General features: G+C 44.9%; 1 protein-coding gene across 2 annotated transcripts in view; it reads right to left on the reverse strand.

Annotated features, from left to right (window-relative positions):
* Positions 1 to 669: 669 nt before the first annotated feature.
* GNPAT (glyceronephosphate O-acyltransferase) overlaps positions 670 to 20,339 on the reverse strand; it is a 33,022-nt gene continuing 13,352 nt past the window's right edge. For both annotated transcript variants that reach the window (XM_043596314.1, XM_043596315.1), the window contains exons 3-16: positions 18,220 to 18,396; positions 15,489 to 15,618; positions 14,225 to 14,352; positions 13,663 to 13,738; positions 13,248 to 13,399; positions 12,980 to 13,110; positions 11,215 to 11,438; positions 7,443 to 7,685; positions 6,032 to 6,111; positions 4,826 to 4,966; positions 3,638 to 3,737; positions 3,465 to 3,558; positions 2,762 to 2,823; positions 670 to 982 (exon numbers count right to left, since the gene is read on the reverse strand). In XM_043596314.1, coding sequence (XP_043452249.1) covers positions 939 to 982; positions 2,762 to 2,823; positions 3,465 to 3,558; positions 3,638 to 3,737; positions 4,826 to 4,966; positions 6,032 to 6,111; positions 7,443 to 7,685; positions 11,215 to 11,438; positions 12,980 to 13,110; positions 13,248 to 13,399; positions 13,663 to 13,738; positions 14,225 to 14,352; positions 15,489 to 15,618; positions 18,220 to 18,396 — 1,782 coding nt within the window. In that variant the 3' untranslated portion in view covers positions 670 to 938. The remainder of the gene's footprint in view (positions 983 to 2,761; positions 2,824 to 3,464; positions 3,559 to 3,637; positions 3,738 to 4,825; positions 4,967 to 6,031; positions 6,112 to 7,442; positions 7,686 to 11,214; positions 11,439 to 12,979; positions 13,111 to 13,247; positions 13,400 to 13,662; positions 13,739 to 14,224; positions 14,353 to 15,488; positions 15,619 to 18,219; positions 18,397 to 20,339) is intronic.

Raw genomic sequence — 20,339 nt, forward strand, 5'->3', positions numbered from 1 at the left:
GCACCTTGATCTTGGGACTTTCAGCCTCCAGAACTGTCAGAAAACGGATTTCTGCTGTTTAAACCACCCAATCTGGTATTTCGTTATGGCAGCCTAAGCAGACTAATACACCTGCCTTTCTTTTTAATTCCGCTGCCCACGACTGTGGTTTCAGCCACGTTGGCCTTTCGGGTTCTCCAGAACTAACCCCAGAACACTGTGATCACCCTTCTCTCAGCACACTCTGCTCCTCTGTCCCCGCTCTGTCCCCCCAATCCCACACTTGGAGGGCTGGCACTCATCTTAATTCTTAGCTTAAATGCCACTCCCAGTGGTGGCTGGCTGTCACAGTTTTTGGTGTCACCCATCTTATTTCGAACTCTTCTCCTGGATTCTTAAGCCTATTTATGATCAATCACATAACGTCTCTTTGTTGCACATACTTTCTCCAATGCAGCTTTATTGCTTAAGGCCCCTGGGTGGCAAGCTTTCATGTAAGCTGGCTGATTTATCACACACCTCTGTCAAACTGGTACTTGTTTGACGCCACGTGAGGTGAAGGAAGCCACAGGAAATATAGGTGTGCCACTTCCGACAGCCACCGCCTTTCGTGCTGATGTCACACTGCAATTCAACGAGTCGGTGTAAATGTATAATACATGTAACAAGTTAGTGAAATAGGAGCTGGGCTTTGTTTTTCCAAACATGTTTCCAAAAGACTGTTTTATTTTAAAACACACACAGAGTCGGACACAGATGCCTTTTGAACCGTCACGGTGGAGAGAGTTACACTGATTGCTTACACCGGCTACCTCTTCCTCTCTGCCGAGCCCATGGCTCTCACGTCTCGTGAAGCACGAGCAGATGACTCTCTTCCTTCACATCACTGCTTGCTGGAATAAGAGTCCTCAGATGACAGCAATTATGTGACCACATTTCGCATAACTGTTTGGCAATTATTAAAGTTTTGCAGTTGCCGGCTTTCCTAGGGGTATCTTACAACCTAAGGAAAAAAAACCAGCTCATGAAATGACCTTGAGTTTGCCCATCCCCATACAGCTGTTTAAGCCTGACACCTGTGTGGTTTCACAGGCTGACAAAGCCCCGATGGAGACACCTGCCTGTCCGCAGGGGAAGCAGCAGCCCCTCCCCTGCTCTACTCCCACCCCCATCCCACTGGCCAGGCCCAGAGCCAGGATTAGAACCCAGTCTGCTTTCTGAACTTCCAGCCTCCTATGTTGTAGTACATCCACACCCACATTACATTTGCCATCCATGATTAAGAAATCCATTCTGTCATCCTCACTGAATGAGGGTTTTATTTAGGGTTTGTTTTGGTTATACGCACCTCTTACCAAACTAAAAGATTGCATGTTCTGAGATTGCAGACATAATATGACAGAAGACTGGGATTTCATCATTCATATTTTCTTCAGCAAGAAACTAGCATTCCCACCTTCACTATTTATGTCAACCATTCCTTTGTCCGTCTACCCTTTCTCTTCAACCCTTCTCTGTCAGCCACACGCCCCGTCCTGGTTTTCCCTTCATCCTGGCGGACAACTGCCTAAAGCTCTTTCATGTAGGTTTGACAAATGTACTGAATTTCATGTAGGGGTAACAAAACTGCTACTTGTAAGAATATCCACTCAACGATGTAGTGCTTATTCAATATAATCAGCAGACAAGTATTTTTTTTCAGATGCTAACACTCTCCCCTTCTAAAACTATCCCATCATTCCTATGAGAAATGTTTGCTATCTCCTCTGACCTTTAGATCTCTTTGCATACCATAAACAAATGACCCTGCCTTTCTGGACTGGATTATTTGTTGATAAGCCAATGGCATCTGGAGAAGAGTAAGGCTGGATTATTCTCCCAAGGAGGTGCTATCGGCCCCTATTCTGAGTTCAGAAAGTCTATATGCTGTGAACACTGACCCCAACCCTTTACCGGGGAAAGAAGGGATCCAAGAGTAGACAGGGAGAAAATGAATCCAAGGACTCAGATGAGAGGTATTTTCTCCATGTCCAATAAGACTGGATGTGAAGGGTCCAGATCTCAGACCCTGATTAGTTATGCTAGAAGCTGGTAATTTTTTTTTTTAATGTGTATTTATTTTAGAGAGAGAGAGCATGAGCAGGGGAGGGACATAGAGAGGGAGACAGAGGATCCAAAGTGGGCTCTATGTTCACAGCAGCGAGCCCAATGCGGGGCTTGAACTCACGAACCAGGAGATAATGATCTGAGCTGAAGTTGGACGCTCAACCGAGTCACCCAGGTGTCCCTGAGGCCGATAATTTTTTAATTTAATGAAAAAAATTTTAAGTAGGCTCCATGTGGGGCTTGAACTCATGAGCCCTAAGATTAAGATCTGAGCTGAGATCAAGAGTCGGACAATTAACCGAGCCACTCAGCTGCCCCACATAATTTCTTTTAAAGGTTTGGTTTTCAAGTAATCTCTACACCTGGTGTGGGGCTCAAACTCAAACTCTGAGATCAAGAATTGCACGCTCCACCTACTGAGCCAGCCAGGCGTCCCTAGAAGCTGATAGTTGTTATGTTGTGAGGAGACTGCCCATTTTATGCTTGCTGTGTGTTCTCTGCACTTTGTCCTCACTTCCCTTTGGAAAAACCTAGATAATATAAATAGTTCTCTTTATATTAAAACTCTACTGTTGTTCATTTTGATGAAGTTTCTGGTGCCACAGTATATTTTCTTGTTTTACTGCATGGTGATAAATACAATGTGAAACCACATATGTCACTAAACTGTACTTACCAAGCATTTCTTCTAATTTTGTCGTGGCAGGTTCATTCACATTAAATACACTGTGACTATTTCTAGGGGAAGAAAATGCAAAAAACTCTTATCGCATAAACTTGGGTGGGGGGAATGTTCATTATTTATACAGTCAATGTTCATTATTTATACAGTAAGACTACTTTTCTTTTGTTTTCAAGTTTATTTTATTTTTTAGTAGTAATCTGTACACCCAGTGTGGGGCTCGAACTCACGACCCTGAGATCAAAAGTTGAATGTTCCACCGACTGAGCCAGCCAGCCGTCCCTAAGCTTGACTGCTCTTACCTTCATTCACTCAGAAGAGGAAACATCTAACGATCTGCACATACACGGATGTATTTAGGTATTGCACGTGGGCATATACAAGTGTATACATGCACACACACTCTACTGTGCTCCCCCAAAATCTTTCTTATAATTAATCTATACATTTCAATATTAGGTCAAAGCCAAACTGCTGGCCTAAAACACTTTTTTTGCCTCAGTATCATTTTTATTCATATCCACATAAAATTTGCACAGTAACTCATACTGACGTGACCCATCAGCAGATGGGTGAGGGAGGTACGGTATAATGTTTATAGATCATCTATTTCTACGACTTTGTCTGGATTTGGGGCTTAATTGTCATTAGCCGTCGCCGCCCCTTCAGCACCCATGCGGTCCCACGCAGTACTTACACTTTCTTCTTCTCTACCACACCTAGCCTCACAAAAGCTGCTAAGGCATTTTTCTGTACATCGGAAGACAATACGTCGTAACACTGCGAGGCACCTGGGACAGAGAAAGAAGTGAGTGGACCACTTCTTGTTTTCAACCACAGGAAATCACCACCCGCAGGGGTGTGACTGACCTTGATCAAGAAGCCCACTGGTGAATTTTCTAACTCCATCCAAGTACTGTTTCTCGGTGAAGTAGTCTTCTTCTTCGTACAAGAGGTATTTGCAAATTATCTGGTTTTAACAGAAAGAGAAAAAGGCAGCCAAATACAATAGGACAGCCAGTAACGTGATAGTGCCCCTCGTCACAGAAAGATACTTTATGTAAGAGCAGAATAAATGCCCTCCAAGGTTTGGGCACAGAAAAGCCACAGAATTCTTGGGTCCCTCTTGAGCTCGTATCACTGCTTATAGTTAGAAAAAAGAGTTTGAAATAGTATTGACATTTATTAAAATACAATTTCTCACTTTGAGGGGTTGCAAATTAAGTGAATCACCATCAGCTTAACAGATCTTACACTGCTTAGGAAGAGAGGACCGAAAGTTTTGCAACTGTTTTTTCTCTAAAAACACCTAATAGGCCCCAAATGCTGATGGCTTCTAGCACAGAAAGGTGCTTTGAGATAGAAGGAGCATTTATCATTTATCTACTAAGTGCCAGACTTTGTACAAGAACTATTTCATAGGCCAGAGCGCCGCTCTGCCAGGAGGTCAGTCCTGGGTGCCTCTAACCGGTGCACAGAGCTCAGAAACAGAGCCTTCTTCTTGCAAGTATGTACAGTCCCTTGAGAGCTTCCACTGCAAACTCCCCTTCTCCCTTTGAATCCTGGCACAGTTCCTGCCGGGCATATAGACCCTCCCCCTCTCGAAGCACTCCTAGAGCTCTGACACACTCTTTCTGATACTTGCACCCCAACCTTTCCTTTCCCTTCCAACATCAGCCTTTAGTGATAGAAATAATTTCTGTGTAGAAATTCTGATAGAAATGACTTTCTGTATCATTCAAATCTTGCATTTACTGTGCGCCTATGATGTATCAAACACCTTGCTACGTGCTACGAAAACAGCTGTTAAGATACAGCATGACAGTGCTTGGGTGTAAGTGTAGTTATGTGGCGTCATAAAGCTGCTACCCTCTGGGGTCTGAGAGGGTGAATCACCTGAGAGGTGAATCTTTCACCCTATTGATCAATCTCCCTACCGTTCCACCATTCACCTGGGGGAGACACTTGCCCTTGGGACCAGAAGGAAGTACAGGCTGGGGGGATCTTAGTTATACCGGATACGGGAGGATGAAGCAGAACTTCCTAAGAGTTACATACCTGATAAGATTCCACAAAAGGTTTAAAGAGGCCTATTAAAAATTCTAAGACAGGATTTCCTTTCGGGGTAACTAGGATGTCCCTTGTTGTCACTTGTATTGTCTCACTTTTACAGAGCAGGTAACAGCCTTCTTCAAAGTCCTGGGAAGGAAGAGGAGAAGACAGAGTGCATCCACTAATTTAGGTTAACGGGGACACTGAGAGAACACCAGTTAATTCCACAACCCTTCCGGAAGGTTCTGGCTGTTAGCAGCCAGAGAAGCGTGTGTGCTAACACACAAAATGCAGAACCTCAAACAGCAAACACACAGAAGATTCATAAGCCTTAGAAATCATGACCCGGGGGATGGATTTTCTCACTCTGCATGGCCACACTCCTTACATTCCAACAGGAAGGACATACAGCAGGGCCTCAAAATATGTGGGGTTATGCTTATGCTCAAAATCTGCTGCCCTCATTTTCAACTGAGGAAAACCTGTGCTCCCTGGCACAGCGTACAGAAACCTAACTACTTGCCATCCTGGTACACCGCCCGCCGCGGCAAACCAGCGGGCCAGCAAACTACCAGGAATCTGGGAGCCCGATTCCTCATGAGCTGTCTATACCACTGGGTAACACTACTGCTCGCCAATCTCAAAGCAAGAGGCCCGGCACATTCCAACAAGTTGTTAACGGGAAAATGTGTGGCAGTCGGTAAATTTTGTTTTAAGTTTATTTACTTATTTTGAGAGAGAGAGAGCCAGAGAGCCAGGCAGAGCGAGTGGGGGAGGGGCAGAGAGAAAGGAGACATAGAATTCCAAGCAGGCTCCATGCTTGCCAGCACGGAGCCCAACATGGGGTTCAAACTCACGAAACTGCAAGATCATCACCTGAGCCTAAACCAAGAGTTGGACGCTTAATGAACCAAACCACCCAGGTGCCCCTGCTGGTTGGTAAATTTTTAACAAAACGGTGTTGATTTATTTACAGTGGCTGCACTGAAGGTTGAAAGAAAGACTCTCTTCTCACCAAATAAGCCCTACATTACTGATTAAACTTGACCAAGAACCAAAACAGAGCTTGCTGAGCTGTGAGTGTCCAAGTGTCTCTTTAATTCTGCCAAATGAAGCCTTGGAGAAAGGGAGGTCACACTCGTGGATACAAGCCTACCATTTCCAGAACTCACACTGTGAACACACTTGGGCTCTTCGGCTGTAAGGATTTACCTTGACTGTGTTTCCTGGAAGGAAGATGAACTCATCTGAAAAAACACTGACCAGGAAGCGAAAGCAACCGTAGACATCCTCTGGAAATAAATTAATTACATCAAATTACAACACTGCTTTTGAAGGGAGTACCAAGAAGTCCACGACTTTCCAAAATGCACTGCTTCAAAGGCATGTTATTCAAAGCCAGGGACAAGAATTAGGGCCCCCAAAGGAAGTTATAACCAATCCAAATTTTACGTACAGAACAAACTATAGTTTAGCAGTTTCAATAGTTGAATCTTAATCACAACTAGGCCTCAAACCAGTCAGTTTGGTGATGAACGAGATGCCACATTTCTTGGACGCTAGGGTCCTTCACTTTCCCCTGCCCATGGTTCCTTAGTAGAGAAGGAAAGCAATGACTTACTTCAGTCCCTTCTCTATTCATATTTCCGGCTGTCTTTACTATATTTTTAGCACTAGAAGACACACAGTAGAAAATACGGATTCTCCAGACACGTAGGTCTACCTCGCCCATCAACCACAGAGCCTTCTTCATTTTTCTGACATATGCTATGAACTTCTCATTAGAAGAATATACAGACGCATGGACAGGAAATGTTGCCTCCAATTTCAGGGTGTCCCCAACACTCTAGAAGACCATGCATGTGATCCTTAGTTGTGAATGAATTTCAATGTAAGAAACCTCAGATCAAGATTTGAGTTTCCTGGGTCTTGAACTAAATTGTCTGACTTCTCTCCAGGGCCATTTCCCCATCCACAAAATGAGGGCATGGACACAGGACCCTTGAGGTTCATTCCAATGCTAAAGGTCTATGGTTGGCACCGATAATTCTATCTTTGGAGTTTTGAAAAACAAAAACAAGCACAGCAATGTGTGGGCCACAGTCCAGACCCACTGAATCAGAACAGGGCTCGCCCTTAGTAATTCCAGCATAGCCTGGGTAGAAAACCCCTGACCTCGACTACAGGTTCCGGTGGACAAAACCGGTTTTATTCATTGTTTACACTCCTCATCGCCACTGGGACGTTACTGGGTATCTAGTAAGCACTCCTGCGCTGCTGGATTGTTGTGCCCATGCTGACCGGGACATGGACAGCCGTGCTCTAGTCCCAGAACCTTCCTTAGGTGATTAGGTACCTTTCCAGGCCTCACTTCCCTTACTTATAAATGGAGAGGTTCAGGTTAGATGATTTCTTAGGTCCCTTTCAACTCCCAAATGTTAAGTGGATGGCCATGTATTTAGGGAACAAGCCTAGCTTCTTCCGAGTACACAGGGCCCCTTTGATGGTGTCTGGGACGCACACATGTGGCTGAGCGTGATAAGGCTTCAAATGCTGCTCCCTATATACGGAGCTGAACGGCCAGGTCTCTTCTAAAGTTCAAGACCACATTCCCGAAAGTTACCTTTCCGCAACCCGGGTGTCATGTGCAGTGCCATGGCTACTAAGGAAGGGCGGACAAAAATGTTGAGCAACTGGTTCCTGTAAGCTGAGCACATGAGGAGAGTGATATGCTGGAAGAGAAGCCCATGGACCACTTCTGAGTCTCCGGAGTCCACGTTCAGAACCACCTGGTCTTTGACAAGGCTGGCGATGTTGGAATGCAGAAGAAGGCTGGACTGGATAACTTCTTCAGCAGCTTCATTATCTACACACAAAGACAATGCGTTCAGGCAGCAAAGAAATGGGATGGGTTCCCTGCTGGGAGTCTTAGGCCAGTGCATGCATCAACGGTAGGGACCTGACAGATTTACTTTCAAGCACCAGGTTCTGGTTTTAGGCTCTACCAACTGAAGTAATGATACCCTACATGAAAGATACCTATTTCTTTCTCTCTTTCTTTTTTAAGTAATCTCTATGCCCAACATCGGGCTCAAACTCACAATCCTGAGATCAAGTGTCACATGCTGTTCCCATTGAGCCAGCCAGGTCCCCTGTGAAGGATATTTTCCAAAAGCAGTATAAACTCTGAGGACATTTAATGCACTTTCTTATCTACCCCTAAATTGTCAGCCACTCTGAAATGCATATCAATTCCCAGTCTAAAAACCAACACTTCCTCAGGAACCAAGGGTATCCAGAGTTTTGTAACAGCAAGTTACAGGATAAGAAAATCACATGCATGTGAATTCGCAAAATACTAAGATAAGAAGGCTCATGATGAAAACATACTTCACTCTCTCTCTCTCTCACACACACACACACACACCACTTGCTTAGACCAATTAATTCCAAGATGGCAAGAATATTGCTTTGCAGCTTTGCTGGTGAACAAAGGGTAAACCCAGAGGCACTCCCCTAGCACCAGGCTTCCCTGGGCACAGGCAGACCCTGAGGAGGTTTTCTGGTTTTTTCACATCGAAGAAAACTAAAGAACTGAGCCCCTAACAGATGCTGGTAACTTACCACCTGACACCATGCTGGCCTAGAGAAGGCCAAGAAGTTAGTATTACAGAAGCGTAAGGAAGAGATGGTGATATTTAACCAACATTCTTGGCAAGGGAAATCATTTTACTGTTTCCCTGAGCCAAAGAGCTGGTTGCCGGGTATGTAGCCAGGCACACTGGTCAAGCTGGGCAAAGTCTGCTAATGCTTTGCGGAAGAGACAACTGAGGGGTGTGGGGTTTCCTTCTGGACTCGATCACATTGCTCTAGATGCACGTGTCTTGCCTCCGCTTGCTCAAGGTAATGACATATGGTAATGCTATATACACGATACAATATGACATGGCATAATGATACATGTATCATGAAGACCACTTGATAGGAGAATGCTTAGAATACGTGGTAAGTGGAGTAAGGAAGAAAAAAGGAACTGAACGGATGTACCACATTCTGAATCAGAAATCATATTTAATCACTCTATTACTGTTACTTAGATACCAACCGACTCTCACTCTATAATAACTTAAGTTATTTTAGTTGCTGAATAGATACTCTTAGCTACAGACTGGCCTACTTCTTCCATCTTGAGAAAACAAAAACGCTTGCAAAGACAGGTGCCTAGGTTTTCACATGCTCCTGGGCCAAGTAGGAGTCAGCACTTTACCTACGCTTTTCTCAGGATTTTCTACCTGAATCACACTCAACGTGTCCTTTGCCGCCCACGGGAACATGTGTCTGACTCATCTTTGTTTCCCTACTGGTGACCACTATTCAAGGCGATGGCCACTTCTGCTGGCAGTTCTGCCTAAACACCTCATAGCCCTACCTCAGCTCTGCCATTGCCTTGTTCAGGCTCCTTCCCTTCCCATTCGTGTGGCCCAGCTTGAAAACGGACACTGGTTGTTTTCTACAGTTGTTTGCAGTCATGTTTCCCTGCTTAAAATCCTCGACTGTGGGGTGCCTGGGTGGCACAGTTGGTTAAGTGCCCAGCTCTTGATTTCAGCTCAGGTCGTGATCTCACGGTTCGTGGGTTCAAGCCCTACATCGGGCTCTGTGCTGACAGCATGGAGTCTGCTTGGGATTCTCTCTCTCTCTCTCTCTCTCTCTCTCTCTCTCTCTCAAAGATAAATTAAGGGGCGACCAGGTAGCTTAGTCAGTTAAGTGTCCGATTTCGGCTCAGGTGATATCTCACGGTTCGTGAGCTTGAGCCCCGCATTCGGCTCTCTGCTGTCAGCACAGAGCTTGTCAGAGCTTGCTTCCGATCCTGTCTCCCTCTCTCTCTGCCCCTTTCCCACGCTTTCTCTCTCCAAAATAAATAAACATAAAAAAATAAATAAACTTAAAAAAAAAATCTGCAATTGAGTCCCGTAAACTACAGCTTCCAGTCCAGATCCCCCAGGCAGCAGGCCCAGCTAATCCAGCCTGTGTCCACATCTTTACCTTCCATCATCCGTCTCCCAGAGCCAACACTGTAAGCTCACCCACCCACCTGCAGGCCAGCATCACCGTGATGCGGTGCTGTTGCACCATTTCACGTTTCCCAATCCCTACGTTAGCAATCCCTTGCCCGCTCGTCTTCCAGAATGGCTCCTGCTTTTCCATCAAGATCGGTTCAAAAGTCATTTCTATGAAACCTTCCCCGAGCGTGGCCCTTCCCTACACAGGGGTCTCAGCAACGTTCTGCGGTCCATTCAAAGTTCTTTGTGTGTGTTTCGCTGGCCCCGCTTCACTAGATGCCCCACCCCTGCCTTCCACACGCCAGGAGGACGTCCCACACAGGGGTTGCGCCTTGTTCTCTCCGGCCTCTGGGTAGTTCCCAGCACCCACCAGGCACTCAAGAGGTTTAATGAGTGACCAGTGGGGAGCTATGAACGGATTACATTTCCATCTGTGGTCTCTGCAATTTTGACTCAAAGAGATTGGAAACAGCTAAAGCTAACACTTGGCACACACGTCCCAAACTCCCGGCAAAGTGTTTATAACGCCAATGAGGGCTTTACAAAGTTGTCATTTTCTGAGAATCGTATAAAGGTCCACGAGACTGGCCCTTTGGTCCTTTTGATGGGGTGAATCGAATGGGCTGCAAATCTAATGTGGTTTAAAACGAGGTGGGTGTATTACACTGACCACGGTGAGCAGTGAGTAATGCGTAGAACTGTCCAATCAAGGCTGCACACCTGAAACAAAACACGTGACGCTAACTGTATTTTAGTAAAAAAAAAAAAAAAACAAAAAACTTTGAAAAAATAAAAATAACAAGAAGTGGGTACGGAGGGAGGAATATGCGGAGGAAAGAAGATTCATCCACTCTCCACCCTGCTAGGTGCCAAGGAGGCAGCATTTTAATTAACATACCCAGAGTCTCATAGGAAGAAGTGACACGTAAGCAATTGTTCTCAAATAATCAACATACTGTATTCAGTGTCCCCCAGTGATAAAAACAAATGACGTTTTCTTTCTGTCTGGGGCGCCTGGGTGGCTCAGTCAGTTAAGCATCGACTCTTGATTCGGCTCAGGTCATGATCTCACAGTTTGTGAGTTCAAGTCCCTCATAGGGCTCTGTGCTGAGCCTGTGGAGCCGGCTTGAGATTCTCTCTCTCCCCCTCTCTCTGCCCCTCCCCTGCTTGCTCTCTCTCGCTCTCAAATAAATAAACTTAAAAAAAAAGTTTTCTTTCTCTCTGAGCAAAGCTTTGCTCGGTGTCCTGTGTAGGTGTTTCATGTCTAGGTGACAGCTTTTCCAAATTAAGAAACAAAAAGCAAGCACGCTCCTCACATACATCTCACATACGTACCGGGCCAGGTGAGAAACCCCCCGAAGGCCTGGGTTAAGCTTTTCAGCCATAAAGTCTTCTCCACCAGAGCGTCAAAGTCCATGGAAGGCCGGTTCTGAAGCAGAACAGCAGCCATGAGGGCCCACGGGCTCAGAACCAGGTTTTGAATTTGCAGAAGCTGCATTTTATAGGCAACTTCAGTGACAAAGGCATGCATGTCCTCTGACTGTTTCTGAGGGATATACCTATAAGAAAGAACAGGGAACAACAAATTACAGTTTTGCTACCCACATTGATGTGAATGGTGGGGGAGGGGAACGGGAGAAGGCAGACCCTTTAGAAGGCTTCTCATTCTTTCTGCCAACCCAATTCTCTCAGGTCACAGTGCAAGAATATACTTTCACTGTGGTGTCATCTGTCCCTCTGTCTCTACGGTATGCTCTTGAGAGGTGATAAAATACACTCAGGGGGACACAGTCCTATTCTTCCTGGTTCCAGGCAAAACAACTTCTGTTGTTTTATAACTAGGATGTATCACTTCCTCTGTGAAACCTGATGCCTCCCCCAGTGGACTGAACTACTCTGCCCTCTCAGAATTCGCTCGCTGCCCTTTGAACACCTCTCTCACAGAACACACCAGCTTACGTGGTAACCGCTCGTGCCTGCCCTGGATGGGCTACACAGCTTGCCTGACTGCTACGCCGCTCTGCTGAGAAGCTCACGATCCTCGCCTGACAGATTCTTCAGGCATGGATCACCAACCTTGGCATCCGATATCAGGAACCGATACAGAACAGGCTGAAGCAGGGACAGGCACAGGACCTGAGAGTGTCCACACCGTAAGGTGGCTTAATGGGAAAGCTAGAGCCAGTGAGGGCACCCCGTCCTACGTATCCGAGATCTATAGCATGGAGCCTGTGGCAGCATAAAGCTACCATCTGCTTGATCGCCGGCGAGGCCGCCAGTGAGGCACTCCAGCTGCTGCGGAACCACTGGCGCTACGGATGAATGATGAATGATGATGTGGTCGTGTGAAGCCTGTCTGAGCAGGTGGTTTCTGTCTCCCTTACTTCCCCATGTGTATTTCTCTAAATTAAGAAAATCCAAAGGTGTATCTGCACCTGCAACCTGAAAGAACCTAATACATTTCTGTGCCCATAAGACAATAACCTGTTTTTAAAAAATTACTTGAGAGAGAGAGAGAGAGAGAGAGAGAGAGAGGGAGAGCATGCGAGAGTGGGGGAGAGGGGCAGAGGGGAAGGGGGAAGAACAGAGCGAGAATGCCAAGCAGGCTCCACGCTCAGTGCAGAGCCCGACAGTGGGGCTTGATCCCATGGCCCAGGGACCACGATCTGAGCCAAAATCAAGAGTAGCGTGCTCTACAAACTGAGCCACACGGGCGCCCCAAAACTATAACCTTCTTGAGGACTGGGACTCACCGCCATTCATTCTGACCACATAATCCTTTCTAGGATTAACCACACTTTGGCCGACCTACCAATAGTGCTCAACGATTCCCACACACGCAGTACGGGCAGCGCACTGCACACTGTGGTGTAGCGTAGGCGGTAGGGCACTGGCTCCCCTGAGAATGAGCACTGACCTTGCCTACTTGACACACGTATCCTGCAAACGTAATTCTTTAATCGAAGCTTTCTGCTCCTCTGATACGTCATCTCGGATAACTAAGTTGCAGTCCTAGAAGGGGTCAACTCAAGAATCACAACTACCCTTCCAGATTTTCATCCTAATCTCTATGTCGGTTATGAAAACACAGGTCTTGCACCTTGGAATCAAGTTATACGGGCTCCGACTCATCCTTCCAGCTGCCAGAGATCGAAGTGACACAGGGTCTCCGAAGTACACGTGGATATTTCCAAAATTTTCAGAGAGAATCTTCCTGGCTTTCAACAATCCCTAGTGGCATCATGACAGGGGAAATGGGGATAAACAGGAGTAAGTTCAGAAAGGAGTTGGTGTATAAATGAGCATTTTCTCTGAATTCAAGTAAAATCAAATTCAAATAAAAGTTTGGTTGTCCTAAATTTACGCACAGTTGTAGACTCCTTTGGCTTAGGCACCCCCAGAAGCTCATACGCATAAAGAGTTTCTTCCAATATCTTGTCGTAACTGATGCTAATTGGAACAAGGTACGTATCAAAAACTTCTCTTTTAAAAAATGGTTCCATCACAATATTCAGAAGACCTGTAAACAGGGAGACAGGGTTTTCCAGATGTATTGAAAAGTGGAGTAAACAAGGGGACACAAACAGGAAGACCCTGAAGTGCACAATAGACATTAAGCCCATAAATAGAAACAGTTACAACTTAAACAGTTAGGCTTAAAAAAGAAAGAATATCTTGCCAAAAAAAAAAAAAAAAAAAAAAAGTGCCAAGCTGTATCCAGTAGCTGTGACCACACCACATCTTCTGGATTTGTATTCTTCCTTCAATCTCTAAAGGACCTACCAAATTTTGGAGTCAGTGTCTTGGCAGAGCGACTTCTTGTCCCTTCGAGGAAAAATTCAACAGGAGCATAACCATTCTTTAAAGAGAAAACAGAAACAAACAAAACAAAACACAAAACCCATTGCCTAGTCTCAGAGTGAGAAATGCTTTCTCCCCCATACCCAAACCATTTATTTATATATTATATATATATGTAATATATATTATTAAATATGATTTTAAAATATAATTATTAAACATAATTATTAAATATAATTTATCGTCAGATTGCCTCCATACAACCACCCAATGCTCATCCCAACAGGTGCCCTTCTTTTCATTCCTTCCCCCAGGCTCCCGACCCCCCACGTCCAGCCTTTGGAACCAACACTGTGCACGCGCAGGGCGCAGGGGCAAAGCACGGGCGAGAGGGCCGCAGGTCACACAGGCTGCGGAGGTCACGTGCGTTCCTGCAGTGGGACGAGAGGCTGAGCGTTCGGGAGGGAAGAATTTAAGCTCCTCCAGCAAGCTCGAGTGAAAAGGAAATACAGCTTGAAAGTACTCGGGAATTATCTGCATTTACCCGTAGCATGGTTTTCACGTATTCAGAGAACACGGCCCAGTAAAGTTTATTGCCACCAAAGGTGCGTCGCATGAAAAAGGCACCCGACATCCGCAGCAGCTCACTGACCATTTTCATTCCGAGGAAGTCTAGGAAATAAATACAGAAGGGGATCATCATTTTTTGCAGGTCTTGGAACTTTCCATAAATACCTCAACTCATTCTATGAAGAAAGATTTCGTGTGTGGAAAACACCCCTATGATATTAATAATTACACTTCCCAGGGCGCCTGGGTGGCTCAGTCGGTTAAGTAACCAACTTGGGCTCAGGTCATGATCTCGCGGTTCATGAGGTCGAGCCCCGCATCGGGCTCTGTGCTGACAGCTCAGAGCCTGGAGCCTGCTTTGGATTCTGTGTCTCCCTCTTTCTCTGGCCCTTCCCCTCTTGAGCTCTGTCTCTCTCTTTCTCTCTCTCTCTCAAAAAATAAACATTAAAAAAAATTAAAAAAAAAAATAATAATTAGACTTCCCGACATGAACATCCGTTAAGGACCTCTAACAGTCTGATGGGAGAGGAGGGGCCGTGTGGGCAGGCCAGCTGGGAGGCTACCTCGAGGGCCACTGGGCGCCTTGGCGTTTACGGCCAGACCCACCAGAGACCGTGGCCTCAGTGGGCAAGTGGCCAGCTCAATGATGTCATCATGCCGAGGTCTTCAGTTAGCACTGCTGCCGACCTGGACGACAGACCAGCACATGTGGTCCATGCTGGACAGCTGTCCAGAGCGACTTTTTCTTTTTGTTATCCACCTTTCTTTTTTTACCCAGCCTTCTCCGAGTGGCACAGAATAAATCCACCAAGTCCCGGATGAGAGGAAGAGTTCTATCATCAGTTTAAAAACCCTCCTTCTTTCCATTTTCCTTACTTTTCAAATAACTCCCTCACATGTCTGTACAGATGAAAATGCTTTTAAAGTACTTAAGTCCCTGGCTGTTTTCACCTTACTGTTTGCTGCATTTATTAACCAAGGTGTATTCTTGAACCCCAACTTTCCTGGCTACCTCAAAAGGGAGGTGATAAACAATTATTTGCTTTAGCAATCCTGCTTTTGGGAATCAGTCCTACAGAAGTAAAAACACTCATATAAAAATATGTAAAATTGAAACGGAAGAAGGGACAGGGTATTTTCACCATCATCTTCAAACACCTCAGGAACTATTAAAATCGCTTTGGTGAGTATTTTTTATTTTTGTAATTAAAATAAAAAACGGGGGAAACAAAACGTACCCATTCCTGCCGCGATGACTGGTACAGGTAAATCATAGTTGTATAAGAGAAAAGACAACATCAGAAAGTCAATGTAACTTCGATGACTGGGCAGCAGAACAACCGGGTGCTCCTGGATAGCTCGCTGTAGCTTTAAAACAAATGTTCCCTTTTGAATCATTTCAGTTTTCATATTATTAAAATCACATGCCACATCAGAACAGGAAGAATGTGTATATACGTACAGAGGGAACACTAAGGAGAACAAGGTCTTTCTGCCTCCCCTGCTACATACAGAATCCCCTATTACATTTCAGAGTTTTACAGAAATAAGCATACATGATACAAGAACATTAAAAATGTAAATTGCATAGAAAATAATAATAATAGTGATAAACACTAACATATCAGCGGGGCACCACATTAAGCACTTCACATATGAAGCATTTTACACGCATTGTTTAATTCCACATATTTGTAAAGAAGGCCTAAGCATTAGGTTCCTCATTTGCGACATGGTCGTGCATCTGATCGATGGCCAGGCTGGGGATGCAACTGAAATCAGTCTGAATTAAAAAGTCAGCTAGCTGTCAGGGCACCTGGGAGGCTCGGCTGGTTGAGTGTCTGATGCTTGATTTCAGCTCAGGTCATGAGCTCTCCTTTGGGGAGAATGAGCCCTGCGTTGGGCTCCGTGCTGACAGCGTAGAGCCTACTTGGGATTCTCCCTCCACCCCCCTCTCTGCTCCTACCCCACTCACACGGGTGTGCTTTCTCTCAAAAAATAAACTTAAAAAAAAAAAGGTCAGCTGTTACCCACTGTGCTAGACTGATTGTGTGTAATAAGAGGGAACAAAGCTTCTCTTGGGCAGATTAATGAAAACAAATCTGAATTAGAAGGATAAATGAGAGGTACGGTATTTCTCTATACACTGGACTGGCTGCAGGAAGAATGGGAGCCCTGCAGTTAGAAGGAATTTGAGCCTCCAGATATATTTTGTAGGCTGTCAAGATACCTCAAATACATTCACCGTATCAGTGTGTTATCTGCTTTTCTTTTCTTTTTTAATCTAACTATAATTCGCCAAGGCAAGGTAATGTGTGATCAGTTAAGAAGACATGGCCAGGGGCGCCTGGGTGGCTCAGTCGGTTAAGCATCTGACTTTGGCTCAGGTCACGATCTCACGGTTTGTGAGTTCGAGCCCCACATCGGGCTCTGTGCTGACAGCTCAGCCTCGAGGCTGCTTCGGATTCTGTGTCTCCCTCTCTCTCTGCCCCTCTCCTGCTCATGTTCTGTCTCTCTCTGTCTCTCAAAAATAAATACATGTTAAAAAATTAAAAAAAAAAAAAAAAGAAGACATGGCCAGTCAACACCAGTCAAGATTCTCTGGATGGCTTTTTTTTTTTTTTAAGGTTTATTTATTTTTGAGAGACAGAGAGAGACAGACCACGAGCAGGGGAGGGGCAAAAACTGAGGGAGACACAGAATCTAAAGCAGGCTCCAGGCTCCAAGCTGTCAGCACAGAGACTGCCTGACACAGGGCTCGAACCCACCAACTGCGAGATCATGACCTGAACCGAAGTGGGGTACTCAACCAACTGAGCCACCCAGGTGCCCCTCTCTGGGTGGCTTTATCAAACATTCTTTGACAGAGATCCAGAGAGTAAGTCAGCAATCTAGAAAATAGTCAGAAAAGGAAAAAAAGAAGAAATACTTGAAAGTAAATGACTGAATAAAACAAAACCTTGAAAGACATGTACAGGCAGGTCAATGAAGGTGAGAGCTTCTTGGTAAGAGGAAAAACGATATTAAAAAACATAAATGAATAAAAATAGGAAAAGCTCTTCCTTTCAGAGGGAAGCAGGCTGTTAACAACAGTGATGGAATTAGAAAAATCACCGTTTCGCAATCATTAGAGTAATAACTGGTTCAGGCAAAAATCATCAGTCAATGTAAAAACTAATGGAGGAAGTAAGGCGGACCCCTCTCGAAGCATCTCTCCACAAGATACTTACTCATTCCAAAGGGAAATACCACCTTAACCAAATGCTGAAAGTGCACATCACCGTGCTCCTGACCTGCTGCGCTGAGAAGGACACAATGTTTTCCCACTGAGAAAACATCACTCGAAACCAAATCAAGGCAAGCTATAAAACAACTGGTCTGGTTTTGTTTTTTGGGTTTTGTTTCCAAAACTAATATGAAACACAAACAAAGGCCGAGTTATTGTTCTAACTTAAAAGGGTCTACAGAGATAAGGAAGCTGAATGTGACGTGTGATAGAGGATTTTCTTTTGCTGTACAAGACATAACAGGGACGACTGGTGGACTACGAATGAGGTCTGTATTCTAGCGTTCAATGTCAGTTTGCTTATTTTGATAACTGCGCCAGATGGGAGTATCCTAACCCCTTATGGGAAAAACACACCCGAGAACTGAGGAAAAGGATGAAGGAAATGTTGGAGGGGAATCCAGGTGAACCGCGTACAGAAATTCTCGGCATTACTTCTGTAACTTTGTGGACATCTGACATTAGGTTAGCCTGTAAGTATTACCTGACTAAGTAACTTAATCTCAAGTCTGAAGATCTGAAAGTGACAAACATCACCCTCCAGAGAGGCAGAGCCTCTTCCGGCCAGCCTGGATGCCCGATGCCAAGGGCCTGCTCATTTGGTGCAGACTGAGATGTCTCTGCGTTGATTGCTATCATGAGGGGTAGAAGAAGAGGTTGTTTTTTTAACCAGCAATACTCACTTTCTGAATACCTTCTTCATTTACACACACTTTTGAGAAAATTTGTTTAAATATTTTGCTCAGCGCAAAGGCAAAAAACCGGATGACTCCCAGACGCAGTTTGTGGCTCATTTCATCCAAGATCTCACAAACTTCCTCTCGGAGGACATCGACGGATTGAAGGGATTCCTTGGAAAGCTAGAAGGAAAAGGAAAAGCAGGGAGACGTTTCTGTAGGAAAGAAGCCAGAACTGTATTCCCTCAAGCCAGTATGACTAGTTCCAAATGGACCAATACTATATAGCTCAAAAATGCTACGCTCTCTTCTTCATTTAAATTGACATAATTTATTTTCCAATATAACCACAGTAGATAAATGATCCTATTTAGATAACCTCACAGACTAGAAATTCAAAGAGAATCGTCTTTCAAGGATAGTATTTTAGACTAAAGAAAACCTCTCACCTTTCATTTGATTTGTTAATAAGCTTACAACCAAATTCTCTAAAATAAGTTGTTGCCCGTGTATTAGTGTCCTAGAATACATATTTAGCAATTTCTTTCCCTAGAATGTTGCAGCACTCCATCTGCTTGCTCAATGCTATTACGGGGTAATATACAAGGTAAAAATGCCAGATTACATCACAATAACCGTTTAAACTATTCAGATATAGAGGTCACTGGGACAAAACTCTCCCAAGTATCAAAGGGTAACTAGTGAAATCAATGACCTCACAATGGAACTCTCTTTAGTCATATGGCACACCACATCTTCTTGTAAAGAGAACGAATATGGGCGTGTGCTAGGCCTGGAGATGAACAAGTCCGTTTCTGTCCTTCAGGAATCCTAATCTGACTCTTTTTACTTCCCCCTAAACAAGCATGTTGGAAACAAGTGTGGAGTCTATGTGATAAACAATAATTATCCTTTGCAGAGGAGAATGTTCTGCTTTAGGATGAGGTCCAGAAGATCAGAGGGTAGAATGCTGGAGTCCCAGCTTCCTAAATTACATGTTTTTTTTAAAAAAACAATGAGGTGTGCTCGCTTCGGCAGCACATATACTAAAAAAAAAAAAAAAAAAACAAGGTGAAATTAATATAGCATAAAATTAGCCATTTCAAAATCAACAGTTCAGTGGCATTTGGTACCTTCACAAATGGGTAATTATCCTCTACCTAGCTCCATATTTTATCTTTTTCAGGGAAACAGAGGAATCAGTGGATTAGTGGTAAGGATGGATTTCAGGAAACAAGCCTAGGAAAGGGAGTCCATTTGAAGAACTATCAAAATAGTTGAGGCCAGAGACAGAAAAGGCCCAAACAAAGGTAATAAAAGGTGCTGAAGAGAAGGCGAAGGGCAGAGAGATGCTCAGTTCTTATGGGCAACAGAATGGATGGTGGGGCGGTCCTGAGATGGGGGAGACAGACCAAGGGTAGAAGGCAGTGTGGTGCAGGGGTTGAGAAGGCGGGGATACTGGTTCTGAGGGGTTTGTGAGACATACAAATTAGATGACCTTCAGGGAACAGGACAGTCAGAGATAAAAGTCTGAACCCTGATAATCTAGCCAAGGCTAGAGATCCTGTCTGGACATCACCAGACTACAGGTGAAAATGGAAATGAAGACAATGGACAAAATGGATCAGGGAGGCTGCAGGGATAAAGGAGGCTGAGGGTTTGACCTTGAGAAACACTTGCCTGGTGGATGGAAGAACCTGTAAAGAGATTAAGAAGGGAGATATTCAGAGAACTACACCGGGTTGCACCATAAACGTCAAGAGAGGTCCTGCAGGAGACTGCCCAACAAAAACGGACACAGTTAAGATACAGCGAAGACTAAAACGGCCCCTGGGATCGGGTCCCTTGGAGATCCACAGTGACCTTTACTGGATGAGGTGCATGGCCTGCTAAAAGTGGGGCGTGAATGGGGAAGGACAGACTATACCTTTGAGGAGCTGAGCCGAGAAGGGAAAGAGAGACGTGGCCGAGAGGGCCCTCCCCCAGCCAGGAAGCACTTATGCCAGCTGGGCCGGTAGAGAAGGCTGAAGAGTAGGAAGGACATGACCCCCGGGGTTCTGAAAGAATTACACACACGAGGCGTTCAGGGGAGCAGGCTGGTCGATTCAGAAGGAATGCCTTCTCCA

This window comes from Prionailurus bengalensis, chromosome D2 (genome assembly GCF_016509475.1).
Source record: "Prionailurus bengalensis isolate Pbe53 chromosome D2, Fcat_Pben_1.1_paternal_pri, whole genome shotgun sequence".
Classification (NCBI taxonomy): domain Eukaryota; kingdom Metazoa; phylum Chordata; class Mammalia; order Carnivora; family Felidae; genus Prionailurus; species Prionailurus bengalensis.